General features: G+C 59.8%; 1 protein-coding gene across 1 annotated transcript; it reads left to right on the forward strand.

Annotated features, from left to right (window-relative positions):
- Positions 1 to 875: 875 nt before the first annotated feature.
- PITX2 (paired like homeodomain 2) lies at positions 876 to 16,126 on the forward strand. The gene is given in 10 exon segments (XM_069782772.1): positions 876 to 1,661; positions 4,075 to 4,130; positions 4,334 to 4,471; positions 11,763 to 12,023; positions 12,890 to 13,095; positions 14,886 to 14,913; positions 14,916 to 15,209; positions 15,212 to 15,271; positions 15,274 to 15,405; positions 15,408 to 16,126. Coding segments are annotated over 9 exon segments (1,203 nt in total). The 5' UTR covers positions 876 to 1,661; positions 4,075 to 4,084; the 3' UTR covers positions 15,446 to 16,126.
- Positions 16,127 to 16,770: the final 644 nt, after the last annotated feature.

Consider the following 16,770-nt stretch of genomic DNA (forward strand, 5'->3'; position numbering starts at 1 on the left):
GGAGCCATTTGCATTTCCCACCAGCTGCTCACTTCAGCCGCTCCGGCTCCGGGACGGCTGGAGCCCGCTGCCGCCCGGCGCGGCCCCGCTCCGCGGCCGCGCTGCCAACGCGGGCGCCGCAGCCTGCCCCGCCTCGTCTTCCCTGCCCAAAACACGGCGGGGCTGGGGGGCGTGGGGAAGGTGCGCACCGGCGCAAGCAGTTCGCCTTTCCCGGGGACACGCAAGTGCGAGGTGGAAGCGGGGAGTGCCCCTCGCTCCCGCTCCTCCTTCGGATGCGCGGGGCAACGGGATTTCACCTGGCAGAGCGCTCCCAAGGACAGAAACGCAGGTAGCCAAGCACACGCTTAATTCATTTATTTCTCCCCAGAAAAACTCCCACACTATTTCTCTCCTTGCGAGGGGAAGCAGCCCGCCCCGCTTGGCGTGGCAACCGCTGCCGCGCCGCCCTGGAAGGGTTTTTCTGTGCAAGCCGGGACGCGGCGGAGCTGCTGAACGCGGCTGGGCTTCCCCGGCAGCCGCCGGCAAAACGACCCGCTGAAAACTTGACCGCTTCCGAGGGTTCGCTTTCCGCCTCCGGCAACGATTGCCTAGCCCCCTGCCCACGCCTATAAATAACTAAAATTCACTCCAGGCTGAAAGAATTTAAAAATAGCCACAAATAGATCAGGTGCAGCCCCCGCGTTAAGAAAGCGCCTATTTTATTTTCGCCTCGTCCCTCTATAAACAAAGCCGCGGAAATGCTGCGAGAAAAAGCCATCGCTTTAGTTTGGTCTCAGTAGAGATATCCGACTTCGTTATTTTCTTAAACGAGGAAAAACATCGCAAAATCGAAAATAAATTCCCCCCTGGCGCCAGCTCGGTGTCGTTTGGCGAAAAGGGGGAGAGAGTCTGCCGGTAGTGTTTTCTCGCCGTCGCCCGTAAGCGAGGCAGGGCGGGTAACAGAGATGAGCGGCAGGATTTCGGCTACCCCGGCCCTGCGCTAGCGCTACGAGCACGAACAAGAACCCCCGGAATTAAAAAAAAAAAAAAAAATAGAAAAAGTGGGAAAAAAAATTACAAAAAAGTGGGTTAAAAAGGGGAACCGAGACCTCTCACACCGGCTGGGCCGTCCCTCTTCACACCTGGTGCAAGGACAGCCGCCGGCCGGGCCAACTTTGGCCACAGTTCCTTGTGCCCCCCTCCCCAGCCGGGCGGAGCGGGGCGCGCCCTGCGCGGGCGCGGAGGGGCCGCGGCCCCCCTCGCTCACCTCGGTTCTCCTCCGGCTACCTAGCCCGCCGCCGCGCCGCCTCCGCCGCCTTTTCTCCTTCCTCCTGCCCCCTGCCCCCTCCGCGGCCGGGGGCTGCCGCCGCCGCCGCCTGCGCCCGTGCCCGCGGAGCGCCGCGCAACCCCGCGGAGCCGCCCGCCCCGGCCCGGCGGCGGCATCGGCGGCGGCGGCGGCGGCGGGGCGCGTTCGGCGGAGCCTGCGTGACGTCAGGGCCCGGGGAGGCGGGCGGGGCGGGGCGGGGGCGCGGGAGGGCCGGGGAAGGAGGGAGCCAGCGGCGGCGGCGGCGGCGGCTCCGCGGCCCCGCAGCCAGCGCAGGAGCCCGGCGCGGCCCCGCCGCCCCCGGCAGCACCGGCACCAGCAGCGCCAGCAGCGGGGGCGGACAGCGCAGCCGGCCCCGGTGAGTGGGGGAGTCTCGGGGGGCGTCGGCGGGGCGGGCGCGGGGCCGCGGACCCGGCCGGACCGGGCTCTCTGCACCCCGGGACGGGCGGCGGGGCCGCGGGCCGGCCGGGCAGGGTGCCGCGGGCTGGAGTGGACGCCGTCCTCCCGGGCGGCAGCGGCCCGTCCCGCGGGGCTGGCGGCGAGGGGAGCGACCGCTGCCCCCGCGCCGTTTCCCCGCCGTGCCGGCCCCGGGCTCCCGCGGCGGGGCGGCCGCCGGGGAACCGGCCCCGCGGAGCGGCCGCGCAGGCAGCGCCTTCCCGCAGCGGAGCCGCGCAGCCGGGCGGGGGGCGGCGGCGCCGGGCCGGGCTCGGGGAGCCGGCAAATCGTGCGGGCGGATCCGCCGCCGCCGGCTGCGGGCTCCGCGGGCGGGACCCTCCGGCACCACCCGCGGGGGCAGCGGCGGGGCCCGGCCGCCCCTGCGGGCACCGCGGCGGGGTAGGCCCCGCACGGAGCCCCCCTTTCGTTGGAGAGCCACCGGCAGCGGCCGCGGGCCTCTTGACAAAAAGCCTCCCGCCGAAATCACGGACCTCGGTATTTTGGGCGTTGCTGAGGTATCTGCCAGGGGACTCTGTTTTGGGGGCGTTGTGTGTGTTTGGGGTTTTTTTTGGTTGGTTGGTTGGGGTTTTTTTTCTCCCCGAAAGAACAGCGATAGATACCAATAGGAAAAAAAAAAAGAAAAAAAAAAAATCCCGTGTGACACCGCTTTTTTGCCCGAGCCCCGCGGTTGCTGTAGCCGGCGTGCTCCCAGCAGGTTGCTGCGGAGCGGGCCCGGCAAGCCGCGGAGAAAGGGAAAGCTCTCCCGGCTGGTGCGTTTGCTGGGGCCGTGGGTGCCCGGAGGGGCCGAGATATTTAATTGCGAGCGGAGGAGTGCTGGGGGAAGAGGAAATGGAAAAGCAAGTGGAGTTGCTTTCGTTTGAGTCGCCGGGCCGGAGACAATAGGAAAACGCTTCTCGCTCCCCTTGGCCCCGCGCTGCGATGTGGTTTGCAACAAAAATTAGAAGAGGGTACGGAGAGGAGAAAGGGAAGGAGCAGTACGGGCAGCTGAGAGCGAGGAAGGAGGACTAATCTGTCCGGGAAAGGCAGTTTACTCCGAGGAGACCGGCGGTTCAGGAGAGAGGAAAAACTTCCCCTCCGTGGCGGCGGGGTGCGTGGGGGGAGCCGTGTGTCTCCACTCGTGAGATAAATCAGCCTCCGAGGCAGGCGGCGGGGGAGGGCAGCTGGGTTTGTCGTGCGGGACTAACCTTGACGGAGACCTATCCCGATTTAAGGACCATCGGCGAAGAACTGAGGTTCTCTTAATCGCCTTCCCGATTAATTTAGGCGCAGCTCGCGTGCTAGGCCCGGCTGCTGGAGGGAGCGGAGTTTCGCCCTGGCGTCCTTGGGCTTTGAATAGAAACCGCCGTGTCACAACGAGACCCGGAGAGGAGTCCCGAAAACCGCACCTTCCCCTTTCCCCCCTTCTTTTCCTTCCTTCCTTTTTTTTTTTTTTTTAAATCCCCTTTTCCTCCTGGTCCCACCCTGCCCGCTCGGCGGAGGGCGGCGGGGCCGGGGCCGGCGGGGCCCCGCACGGCGGGCGCCGCGGCTGGCGCTGCTCATCCCAAACGTGCCTCGGCTCCAGGCTGCCGCATTTCTAAGCAGCAGCTAATAAAGAGCCCGGTTCAGACATTAAAAAAGAGGCGAAGAAGAAGAAGAAAGATTACTGAAATGATGGTGACATGCAAATTTCCCCCGAAATTATCATAAGTAAACATTTGAAGCCTGGGCTAATAAAATCCCATCTGTGTTACTTCATATCGAGTTAGTAGAGAGCTGTGATAATGAATTTTGTAATATCTCACGAACAGACATCTCAATCAGGCACTAATCCTGTGATTTTACCGCCCGACCTCTCAGACCGGGGGAGGCGCCGGCGGCGGCCGGGGAGCACGGAGGCGCGGCCGGGGAGCGGGGCCTCGGCGGGCGCAGCCGCCGCCGCGCATCGCCCGCCGCGCAGGGGGCCCGGCTGCCGGTACCCGCTGCCCCACGGCACCCCCTGGCACCGGGGTGGGGCTGTCCCGCGGCAGAGCACGGCCGCGAGGTTCGGGGACCCTCCTCCACTCCCCCAGATAACGAGGGGTGGAGGGAGGCCGCGCGGTCCGACGGGCTGGGAAGGGGAAGCCGCCACGGGCGTTTGCACCTAAGCCGTGGAGCGGCTCGGGTGGGACCCGAGGTTGAGGCGGGGAGAGGGGGCACCGCGCGGACATCGCTGGGGAAATGTGGGGGTGCCGCCAGCACCGCCGCGACGTGGCTGCCGGGTTTGGGGGGTTTTTTTGCATTTATTGTTCGCTCCCCAAATAATTGTTTTAAAACTCCGACGCCTTCATCTCTTGCAGATAACGGGTAATGGAGTCCAACTGCCGCAAACTTGTCTCCGCCTGTGTTCAGCTAGGTAAGAGCAACCATCTCCCGCCGGGCCGGAGCCACGGCGGCCCCGCTGCCGAGCGGGGCGGTGCGCGGGTGCGGAGCCAGCGGAGCGGCCCCCGGCAAGCGGCGGCGCCGCCTCCGCGGAGGGTTGCGCAGCGGCGGGCGCTGACCACCTCTCCCCCGTGTCGTGTCCTTCCCGTGTCCCCCACCCCGTGTCCCCGTCCCCAGGGGTGCAGCCCGCCGCCGTCGAGTGTCTTTTCTCCAAGGAGGCGGACGTCAAAAAGGGGGAGCCCAGCGAGGCGCCGGAGGGCCGCAAGGAGCCCGCCGGCAGCAAGCTCTTCGGGCGCCCGCCCCCCAGCGCCAACGGTAAGCGGCGGCCCCTCCGCGCCCCTCCGCGGGCCGCGCTGCCGGGGCGGCGGGCGGGAGCTCCGCGCCGGGCCCGCCTGGGCGGCGCCAGGGCGCCCTCTGCCGCCCGCCGGCGGCGCGGCGGGGCGCGCCGTTGCGCCCGGGCGCCACTTGCGCGGCTCTGAAGATGCGCGGCCGCGGCGAGAGGGGAAGCGGGGTGCGTGGGCACCCCCGCGGCTGCAGGCGCTCACCATCACCCGCCGCCAGCGCGAGTCCCGCCCTCCCCGCCCCCCCTCACACCCCAAAAGCATCGCCCTCAGCGCGCCTTTCAGCTACCCGCAGCGTCGCCCTGGTGTTTATTTTTATTTTCTATTTTTTGACCCTCCCCCCCGGCCGTAAACGAGCTGCCAGCCCTCTCCTGCCCCCAGAGGCGGGCACCCCCGCGGCGCCCCGTCTGCAGGCAGGGCGAGCTCCTGCCTGCTCTTCCCCTGCCCGTTTCTGGGGGTCTGGTAGGTGAGCCCAAGGGGCGGTAAAGAAAAACAGCAATGCAAACACATTACAAAGAAGAAAACAAGCGCTCTGTATTTCGAGAGACTGTTTAATCCAAGATAAACGTAATTTTGTTTAAATAAAATATATTAACCTGAATTAATAATACAGGAAACTAGAGTGAATTAATAATGCACGTATTCCTGGTCTCGTGGTTAAACACTTCCTTGTAAGAATACGGTATTAACCCTGTTTGGCCAAACAGCTCGCTATTTCTCGAATAACACCCAGGGATTTCAGGAGGAGCCACGGCCCCTTCCCGAGTCCACCCTCCCCCGGAGACTTTAAGCGGGATTTGCTAGCTGGACATCAAAACCCCTAGAAGAAGAAACGCTTAGGCTAAAGGAAGGTTAGCGAGCAAAAGCCGGGGTAATTCCAAACGCGAAGGTATTACGAGCCGATAATTTTTAATCCCGGAAACATACATGATATTAAATTGGGCACAAATAGGCTTTACTAGGGTCTGGCACTTTTTCCCTCGGCCAGTAATAAGTGTTAAATAATGTGGAAAGGAAGGGTGACATTGCTTTATATATGGTTTGCAAATAAGAAAGGCCCTTTTACCCTCCCCTGCCTTTTCCTCCCGACGAACAGGTGGTCTTAATCAAAGCCCTTAGCGCGATCTAATGGGAAAGTGGGGACCTTTCTGATATAATAAATTTATGAGCCCTTCCAAGTCTGCTTTATTCGACTAAGTATTTATAAAAGTAATATCCACATATGCTCCCTGACACGGTAACTTTTACTTCCTCTGCCGAGAAACAAATGGTTATTTTCTTAACCATCAATTATGAACCCGGATTATTGTAGTACACGCAAAATTTCCTGCCTCGTTACCGTATCAGCCGGTCTGTTTTTCGCTCCTCGGGCTGCAGGGGAAATTGCTATCTAAACACCTTTAATGCCATTAATTAAAGTAGAAGTCTGAGCCTAAGAAGCAGCGCGGGGTTGCCTGACCATTAAAACCTTGCCGGTTAGGGGGAAGGGGAGCGCGGAACGACTGCGGATGCGGGTATATCCCCGCAGATGTGCGGGTGTACCCCCACAGATGTGCGGGTACATATATCCCTGTTTGCGGCCCCAGCCCGTGTCTCTGGCCGACGGATAATGGCAAGTCCTGAGACGCCCCGAGCTGCTGGGGCGACTCGCTGCAAATCGTAGAAATCACGGGTGTTTTCTCGTGTTTCGGGCGGGTTTTATTGGCGCTTGGCTTTGATTTGCTTTTAACCGCGCGGTGCTCGTTGATTTGTGTCTTGCCTGATCGTCAGGACTTCATGCTTTATGGGATTTACCTCGCCAAAAGTCTGGTCCTTGGGGCGGGCTGGGTGGGAGGCGGGGAAGTGGAGCTGGGGTTATTTGGGACACCCCGTCCCCGTCCCCGTCAGAGTTCGGTTTCGGAAATTACGAGGGCGGTCAGGTAATTTCGCGAGTTAGGCACCATCGGTGGGCACAAGGAGGATAATCGCTAACTAGGAGCAGTGGTAATAATGGTAAAAAAATGCGAATGTTTGGTCAAATCGATGCTCCTGTGAAAGGAGGAAACGAAATTCAGTAGGAAACCCTCCAAAACGACACGGGCGAGCTGGATTCCCGCGGGGAAGGGGGCACGGGGAGGGAGGGTTGTTCCAGAAGAAACGGGTCCCTGGCCACGCCGGGGAAAGGCTAACTGGGAAAGGATGAAAATATTGTTGCAGCCTAGAGTGTCAAAGGCAGCCCGGCGGGTCTCGTGTTTGCCCAGAGAGACGGGAAAATCGCTGCTGGGGGACCAGTCCCCCAAAATCAGGAAAACTTCAGCACACGCTTCGACAGCCCCACAGCACGCGTAAATGGTTGCTGGTGGGTTTATTTGAATAATTTTTATGCAGGGCGGGAGGATGCTTAAACTATTTGTGTGTGTGCACATGTGTATATATATATATGTGATCTATACAATTTGTTAGCTCTGTGAATTCTACTGAAGGAATCCTTTCCTGTAATCGATAATCTGGGTATTGCTGAAACAGCAGCCTCCAACATAAAACATTGAAATTACGTTCCGCCTTATACCATCATTCAGCATCACAAATTGATTGTTTCAACTCTTTAAAAAAAAAATTATTCTTTGGTCCAAATATTCCGTAACTTAACATCTCTTTTTCAAAAACAAAACCAAAAAAAACAACGCTGATTCAGCTTTCCGTCCGGATTAGCTGAAGCCAGGGCAGCGTGCAAAGCAAAGGTCCCCGGTGCCTTTTTTGAGCCCCGGGACGAGGTGGGCGCGCAGCCTCCGCCCCCGCGGGAGGGGTGGACGGGGGGGGGGCGGCCGAGGCGGAGCCGAAGCGGCACCCTCCCCGCCACATAACGTGGCCAAATTTGTCCCCGGCGTTGTGACCCGAGCGGTGGAGCCGGGGTCTCCCCTGGCCGGGGCGGAGGCACTCCGCCGGTGCGCTGCCCCTGCGCGGCACCGGGGGAGCTGCGCGCCCCTTCCCTCAGCCCCCGCCGAGCGCAAATTAAAAGTTATTTATTGCGCTTCGGATATATAATTTCCCCCTCCCTTCGTCGTCGCCTGAGAATAATATATGCAGCGGTTGTTAGCCTCACTCCAGGGAAAACGAAATGTATAACGAAAGCTTATTCGTGAGGAGGAATATACTAACGGAACAATCTGATGTCTTCTTAATCCTATGTAAAAAGCTCTGTAGTCTTCCTAATATTGACTGAACGGGTAATTAATGGCTCTTCATCGAGGAGAATACCCGGTAATCCGAGATAGGCGAAAGACAACAAGCCAAAGGTAAAAGACAACAGGACTGGCTGGAGACTCTACATGAGAACCAATTTATCCATTTAGGAGAGTATTACGCCTAGAAACAACGATCCCGTTAGGAGATAAAGGAAAAGTGGGAAAATAAATACCCTCGGTAGGTCTGGCCACCCCCCCCGGGCCGAGGCGCTCAGCTCCCGGCCCCGCTCCCGGCCCGCCCGCCTCCCGCACCGGGGCCGGCACCGGGGATCCCGGGCCACCAGCACCGCCGGCGGGAGCGGGAGGTCGAAAAACACCCTCGGGGATAAAAAAAAAAAAAATACAAAATTGAAAAAGAAAAGAGAAGGTGGAGCGGGGTGGGGAGCAGCCCCAATTCCCCGTTTTTCGCAGCCGGCGGATGCCCTCCAGCCCACCGGGGCGCGTCCCTGGCAAGCCCTGCAGCGCCGGGCGAAAGGGGAAGGGAGGAATTTCCCCAAACAGGGGTTTTTGGTGAGGAGGGGTGACAGCCCCGCGTAGCAGGCGCGGACGGTCGGTACGCGGGTGAGGCGGCCGGGGCGGCTTCGCGGCAAGGACCCGAACCCGAAAGGCGATGGGAGTTTCCAGCAAAGAAAAAAAAAAAAAGGAAAAAAAAATTAAAAACACTTTTGACATTTTAATTGAAACCTTTACCGCTAATATATTACTTGGGCGACTACAATTTGGTTGTTTTTCGGTTGGCTGACAGCTTTTAAAATATTATTTCACTCGGGAAATAAAAGCTTCATCTCAGATTATAGGTGGGTATTTTTGGATTTACGTGATTTATGGTCACCATGACAACTAATGCTGCGTGGTAGCTCCCCTCCTGCCCGGGGTGGGGGAGTTTTCATCAAAGGCACGTAAGGAAATGCCGGCACCTTCTCTCTTTGGGCTGCCGGGGCCCGGGCCGGTGCTGTGCCCCGCTTTTGGGGACGCGGGGACGGCCGGAGGGTCTGTCCCGGCTGGGGCTGGGGGACGCGGGGCTGGCCCTGGGGAAGGTGTGGGAGGGCGGCGCGGTGGCCGGCCCCTGCTCCTCCTCTCCCCCTTCCCTGGGGGGAGCGGGCCGGGACACGCCTGCCCTCGCCGAGTGTCCCGGGACAGAGAGGGCCCTCTCGCTGCGGGGCGGGCACCGGCGCTGCGCCCTGCAAGCGCGTAAACCGCGGAAAAAGCGCTCTGCGCCGCGCAGCTGGGAGGGACTTTTCGTTTCGAGTCGCGGCGGAAGAAGCCAGCATTTCCCCAAACTAGCTAAAGATACACGAATGCAAAAAAAAAAAAAAAAAAAAAAAGAAAGAAAAGGAAGTGGGGGGAGGGGGAAAGGGCTCATCTGCGAGAGGGTTCCATTGCTCCCTTCAAAAAAAAAAAATAGAGGGAGTACCACCGTATCCCCTCTCCCTCCGGCTCCCCCCCCGCCCAGGGCTTTGCAGGCTGGTTACAACCCCGACGTGGGGGCTGGAGGAGGGCAGCGCTCCCTCCCAGTGCCCCTGGCAGCGAGGCCGGGGCAGCTCCGCGCCCGTGGTCTTGGCGCGGTCCCGTCGTGGGGAAAGGCTGGGGGGGGGGCGGATTTCTGGGTGCAGGACCACGGAGGTAGCGAGAGGTTAAGAAGAAACGGGGATATGATTGGTAAACAAATTGTGCAGAATGGAGCTGGATTCATATTGACTTAGTTATAGGTCATCTGCTGCCGGTGCAAAGGGAGGAAATATTTACTTTACACATATACTTTATGATCTTGGGGGAATTAGAGGAAATTCAATAAGAAAACGGCTAGAATCATTTTAAACCCCCTATTTAAAAGACTTAAGCAAATTAGAGTCTTATCAGATTAAAATCCACTACAAATGTAAGAGCATTGTCTCCGTCGAAACGCTGTGGGGTCTGAGGAAAGAGATTCTTTGCCAAATCTCAGGGATAAAAACACGTCATTTAAACACCAGATAATGAGCAGAATGTAAATTAATTTAACCTTCTTTACTAACAGGCTGCGAAAGTAATATGTATAATTTAGCGATAAGTAAGATTGCGGGGGATGATACGTACCTCGAACGAGCATCGCCACTGAGAAGGACCCTTGCGGGGGGGCGAAGCAACGGGATATAGAAAAGTTTGGGCGCTGGGATGTGGGTGTGGAGGGCCACATCAAGGGGAAGCTTTCGTAACTTTTCGATGCCCGTGCCCGTGCAGAGGAATGGACGGCGGAGGCGCGACCTGCATTTTCCGCGCCTGGGCTCCCCGGGCCTCCCCATCCCTCCCAGGGCCGCAGCTCCCCGGGGTCAGGGCTCGGGGACGGGCTTTTCTGCCCCGGGAGGTCCTGACCAACACGGGAGGGCAACCTGCCCCCGCGTCAGATCAAACAGCCCCGCTCCTCCTTCCTCCTGCGAGACCCGAGTCCACAGCAGCCTCGCCCCCCCGCGCTATAAGCGGGCCCGTGAGCGGGGACCGGGGGGCAGCGCAGCCCGTCCCTCCACCGCCGCTGCCCGGGGGGCGAGGGGTCAAATCCTGCCTCCCCGCCCCCCAAACCTTGGTGGGGAGGCCGCGCGTGAGAGGTTTGCGTGCCGGCTCCCGGCGCGGTGCGGGGCTCGGCCAGGCTCCGCAGAGGGCTTTGGTGGGCGCGGGTCCGGGGGCTGCGCAGGGCGTCGCGCCGGGCAGCGGGACGGTCCCTGCGGGTCCCCGTCGAGAGGGAGGACGAGGGATCCCGGCGGGTAAGGGCGCGAGTAAGGTGTAAAACCGGGGTGGGAAAGCCGCCGTGGGGGCTCGCTGTTGGGAAGCCGGCTGCGAGGAGGGGACGGCAGCGGCAGTGCCGGCGAGAGGGGTTTTTTTCCCCCCCCTTTTCTCCGCCGTCGGCGCAGGCCGGGGGAGACAAGACAGCCGGCGAGCGCGGGGGTTACGAGCGCCCGGGGGCCGGGATGCGCGCCCGCTCCTCCTGTACTCCTGCGGGCGTGATGTGAAGCTTTCCGTCGCCGTGCCGCCGAGGGGAGGCGATTGCTGCCGTTCGCGCTTAGCTGTCCGTGCCGTAGCTGTTACCGCTCCTACGGCCGTCACCAGTCCAAGATCCGCCGTCTAACCGGCCGTGACCCCCGCCCGTTTGTTTTCCGCCCCCTCCACGACGAGGGGGTCGGCGCCGGGGCTTCCTCGCTTTCTCCCCCCCCTCGCTGCCGCGCCTCCCTCAGTGCCGACCCTCCCGCCCCCCACCCCGCGGGTCCGCCAGCGCGGAGGGGCGCGGAGCCGAGCGGGCGTGCCCGGAGACGCCCCCACGGGGCGCCCCGCGGGCCGGCCGGCGGAGGCCGGGCTCTCCGGGCGCGGGTACCACCCGCGGGGCGAACCGGGCGGAAAACGCGAGGGTTTTTTTGGGGGGGGGGGGCGGGTGCGCCGGCCGCCGGGAGAGCGCGGCCGGGGACGCGCAGGGCTGCGCGGGGCGGAGCGGGGCGGGGCGCGGGGCGGGGCGCGGCCGGGGGCGGGGCGCGGCGGGCGGCGGAGGGGCGGAGCGGGGGCGGGGCGGGGCGGGGCGGGTGACGTGCCGGCGCGGGGAAGGCCGCCGCCGGTTTAAGATGTCAGGCCAAGAGGGAAGCGGCTGAGCTGATGCGGTGCGGGGCCGGCCGCGGCGCGGCGCGGGTCCATGCGCGGGCAGCGGAGAGGAGCACCCCGCGGAGCGCCGCCGCGCCTCGCCGCCCCCGCCCCGCGGAGCCCCGCGGCGGGCCGGGGGCCGCCGGCCGGGGAGCAGCCGTGTCGCCGTGACGGCTCTTGCAGGACCGGACTCGCCCGCTCGCCCGTCGCCGCCGCCGCCGCCGCCGCCGCGCCCCCCCGGGCGGCGGGGGCTTCTGGGCTCGCCGTGCCGCCCGGGCGCTAGCCGAGCGCCGCCCGCCCCGACGCGGCTCCCCGCCCAGCAGCCCTGACCCCCCGGAGCCGCGGGGCTGCTCCGCGCCCGCGGAGGGGCCGCCGCGCCGACCCTCCTACACGTACCGACACCTACAGACACACGCACAGCTTCTCCTATCGACCCCCCAGGCGCGCACGTAGACTTTGGCGTCCTTTTGCCGATGAACTGCATGAAGGACCCGTTAAGCCTGGAGCGCCTGGGAGCCGGGAATAAGCTGTGCTCCTCCTCACCTTCCTCCTCCTCCTCTTCATCATCTTGCCACCACCACCAGCCCGCGCTGGCCATGGCGACGGCGCTGGCGCCGGGGCAGGCGCGCTCCTCCCTGGAGTCCGCCAAGCACCGGCTGGAGGTGCACACCATCTCCGACACCTCCAGCCCCGAGGCCGCAGGTAAGAGGGGGCGAGCGGCAGGGACCCCCCGCCCGCCGGGCGCCCCGCTGCCCTGCCCGGCCCCGGCCCCGGTCCGGTCCGGCCCGGCGGCCCCGCGGCCCGTCCTTGCGCCGCCGCCACCGCCCCTCTGCCCCGAGAGCGCCCCGCAGCCGAGCCGAGACACGTTTCGTGGGTTTGTTGGTGTTTTGGTGGTTTTTTTTTTGTCTCGTGCGGTGTCTGTGTGCCGGCGTATAGGAAGATAATGACATGTGTAAGGATAGGCGAACAGCGTGTACACCGGTGGGCGAATAATATGGATACAGGTCGGCGAATAATGTCGATGCGGATCGACGAGTAACGAGGGTATAGATGGACGAGTAATATGGGTATAGAGGGACAAATCATACAGGTATAAAGGGAGAAATCATACGGATACAGATAGGCCAGTGATGTGGATACAGATGGGTGAATAATATGTGTACAGGCAGAGGAATAGCACCATACGGGCAGGCGGATAATACGGGCACAGAGAGACAAATAAGAGGGATTACACGTGTACAGGTGGGAGAAGAATCCGGATACGGATAGGCGAGAAACCTGCATACAGACAGGCGGAGAGGCGGCTCGGTCCCGCTGCCTCGGCAGTGGCCGTTCCCGCGGGAGGAGCCGCCCGTGGGTGCCCGCGGGGCGCGGAGGGGCCGCGGCGGCGGGAGGCCGGCGCGGGTTAATCATTACACCGCCGAGCCGCCTTCGGGGCAGTCTGCGGGATCCGGCGGCGCTGGGGACAAGCCCTTCCCCAGCCGCTGGAGAGGAGGCTGAGGAGCCCTCGTTTTCCGCCTTGTTGTTTTTTGTGTCCGTCCCCCCCCCGCCCCCCCCGCCCCTTACAGAGAAAGATAAGAGCCAGCAGAGCAAGAACGAGGATGCGGGGCCCGAGGACCCCTCCAAGAAGAAGAGGCAGCGGCGGCAGCGGACTCACTTCACCAGCCAGCAGCTGCAGGAGCTGGAGGCCACCTTCCAGCGGAATCGCTACCCGGACATGTCCACCCGGGAGGAGATCGCCGTCTGGACCAACCTCACCGAGGCCAGGGTTAGGGTAAGTCCCGACACGACACCCCGGCTCCGAGCAGCGGGGGTCGGAGGTGGGGGGGGGGGGGGGGGGTGGGAAGGGGAGGAGGGCTGAAATGTTTGCAGCTGCTTTCGATTTCGGTTCGTATGCAGACTTCAGAGCCTTTGCACAAAAGCAGGGCAGAGCAGGACATTTCTGTCAAAGCGAGACAGATTGGGATCTCTCTCTCTCTCTCCGGAATATGGTTTGCTGCACGTTTCGCCCTCACCGTGCAATGCGTCCTGCTCCTTTTGATCGAAACGCTAATGAAAACATTAGCCAAGAAAGCAACTTGGAACAGGCTGCAACCTGCGCTGCCTCTAATGAGAAAAAGATGTAAAATACACAAGGGCTTTTACTTCACTCCGAGCACTCCGACGTGCCCTTCCTTGCATTTTCTCTTTCTTTTGGTTTCACAATTCGACGAGCGTCTCTCTCCGCCCTTTCCCCCTCCGAGATTTATGGGGACCATCACGGCGCTGCAGAGATACCGAGGCCGGATCCTGCTCGCGTGCAAACGCCGCACTGGGGGGGGGGGCAAAAAACAAAACAAAAAAAAACCACACAAAAAAAAGCCCCCAAACGGGCCGAACCCCCAGATTTTCGGAAATCCCACATAAATCCTCTCCCCGCCGTCGCTTGAGGAACGTGAGCCACTGAGAACGGGGGGCAGCAGCGTGCGGGACCGGGCTCGCCGCCCCGGGCCGGCGGTGTGCGGGGCCGGGGCAGCCGGCGGCGGGGAGCGGGGCCCGGCGGTACCGGTGCCTCGCTGGGGACGAAGCGGTGTCGGCCACGGCGGGGCTTTTGCGGGGAAGGGTGTGTGCGGGGGGGTGTGTGTGTGTGTTTGGTTTCGGGCGGCGCGGTGCCGCCGGACGGGGCCCGTCCCTGTGGTGCCCGGGTGGCCCCTGCCCGGGCTCGGCCGGGGGGGGGGTCCTGCAAACACCCCGGGGCGGCTCCAATACACACGGTAAGGCTGCTGCTGGCGGCTGCCCGACGGGTCAGACACCTAGATGTGGATTGGGAAAGGGCACGTTTTCCCCATTGTCTGCGGGGAAGGGTCCCTTAGATCTCATTTAGCACGTTGTTAAATGGCGATTTTTTTGTCATCTTCTTCTTTTTCTTCTTTTTTTTTTCCGCCAAAGAGCAGTCGAACAAGTTTGTTTAGAAAGTGGTTGTTCAGCTCTGGAAGCTTTCGCGCAGGAGGAACTTGTAGCTTTAACAAACTGAAGCAAGGATTTATTAGTTGCTGCTTCCCCCTCCTTCCCCGTAATAGGAAACATCGCCTTAAAATTCCGCGGGTTTCCAGGCGTTTTGCCCTCGCTTTTGCACTTTTGTATTTTCCCCTGGATGGCTCCAGTGCGGAATAAGCCAAGAAAGGGGGGGGGGGGGGGAGAGAGAGAAAGGAGGGGGAAAAAAAAAAAAGGAGAGAAGAAGGAAGCGTTGGCCTCTGGCGCGAATTAGAGCATCGCGAATTATGCCGGGGGGTGCGGGGGGTGTGTGCGGGGAATGGCACAGCCACGGATCTGCCTTGCTAAACCCCAGCCGGCCCGGGGCCCGGGGGATGCTCGGCAGCCCCGGCCCAGCGCGAGGCTCCCTCGGCGAGGAGGCAAACGTATGTGTACGTACATACACGTTTTTAAATATATATATGTGTGTGTGTATGTATATAGGGACAGGGTCGGCTGTTGCGCCGAGAGCTTGCGAAGGGCTGCGGTGGTGGTGGTGGTTCCTGACTAACTCGCGTCTCGCATCTCCCTCCCTCTCCCCCCGTTTCCAAGGTTTGGTTCACGAATCGCAGAGCCAAATGGAGAAGAGAGAAAGGAACCAGCAAGCCGAGCTTTGCAAAAACGGCTTCGGTCCACAGTTTAACGGCCTCATGCAGCCCTATGATGACATGTACCCCGGCTACTCATACAACAACTGGGCAGCCAAGGGCCTGACCTCCGCCTCCCTCTCCACCAAAAGCTTTCCTTTCTTCAACTCCATGAATGTCAACCCTCTGTCTTCTCAGAGCATGTTCTCCCCTCCAAACTCCATCTCCTCCATGAGTATGTCTTCAAGCATGGTACCCTCGGCAGTCACCGGGGTCCCCGGCTCCAGCCTCACAGCCTGAATAACTTGAACAACTTGAGCAATCCCTCCCTGAATTCTGCAGTGCCAACGCCAGCTGTCCTTATGCTCCTCCAACACCTCCGTATGTTTATAGGGACACATGTAACTCCAGCTTGGCGAGTCTGAGACTTAAAGCCAAGCAGCACTCCAGTTTTGGCTATGCCAGTGTGCAGAACCCCGCTTCCAACTGAGCGCTTGCCAGTACGCGGTGGACAGACCCGTGTGAGACACCCAAGTAGGAAACACTGCATGGAATCCCTCCCCATTTCCCCGCAGAGACTGAGAATTACACTAGAAAGTAATGGGCACTAGAGAGAAAGAGAAAGGAGGAAAAATCAGACAGAGACAGAGAGAGAGAGAGGAAAAAGAGAGAGAGGAAAAAAGAGGAAACCACTGAAATAAGATAGTTCCTTTGTTTTCAAAGGACCTCCTACAGATTCTGAGATCTTTCTTTCACTAAGAGTATTTCAACAGTTACAAGGACATATATATATATATATATATGGACAAATGTTTGGACTGGATATGATATGACATTTTAATGTTACTATAAGCTTGTTATTTTTTAAGTTTAGCATTGTTAACATAAAAATGACTGAAAGGATGTATATATATCGAAATGTCAAATTAATTTATTAAAGCAGTTGTTAGTAATATCTCAACAGTGTTTTTAAAAGGTTAGGCTTTAAAATAAAGCATGTTACACAGAAGCGATTAGGATTTTTTCGCTTGCGAGCAAGGGAATGTATATACTAAATGGCGACACTGTATGTTTCTAACATATAATTATTAAAAAAAAAAAACCATTGTGTGAATATCTCAGTTTTAGAATAGTACCTCTGGTGGATGCAATGATGTTTCTGATATTGCAATGTAAAACATGCCCTGTGTATAACATTTCGTACAATATTATTGTTTTACTTTTCAGCAAACATGAAAAAAATGTGTTTTATTTCATGGGAGTAAATATACAGCATACAGTTTTGTCTGGATTTTTATTTACTGAGCCAAGCTGCGCAGCGGTAACTGGTCTGCAGTGATTGACTGATCGTTGACACTGGATCTTGTTCTCTGGAAACACAGGGCAGTACTTTTTATTGCATACAAATAAATGCTGGCATTTGTTTCGCGTAAAGAAAAAAAAAAAAAAAAGAATTCCCTCGCGCTAACACTGCATGCTAGAGAAACCGCGGGCTCGGGTATGCTGCCTTCCGTGCAGCAGGATCCTTTATTCCCCCGCGCAGCCCCGAGAAAATGGATTATTTGACATCGTTGGCCCTCGAGAATTACCAGCCACAAAGTTGCTGTATCTCGAGCATAAATTTCTCCCGCTGTGAAGGAAGCTTTTATTACATTAAAGAAGACGGGGTGGGGAAGGGGGGGGGGGGGGGGAGGAAACGACAACAGCCAATTTGCAAACAAACTGCTCCTGTTCAAATAATCTCTCCCCTTTGCCGCCCTTGCGCTCACCTTCTCCCTTCAGCGGGCAGATCCTTCATGTAATATGACATTTCTATTTCCAATCCCCCTTTCAGACATGAAGAGAAACAC

Source organism: Haliaeetus albicilla, chromosome 1 (genome assembly GCF_947461875.1).
Source record: "Haliaeetus albicilla chromosome 1, bHalAlb1.1, whole genome shotgun sequence".
In the NCBI taxonomy this organism is placed as follows: Eukaryota; Metazoa; Chordata; class Aves; order Accipitriformes; family Accipitridae; genus Haliaeetus; species Haliaeetus albicilla.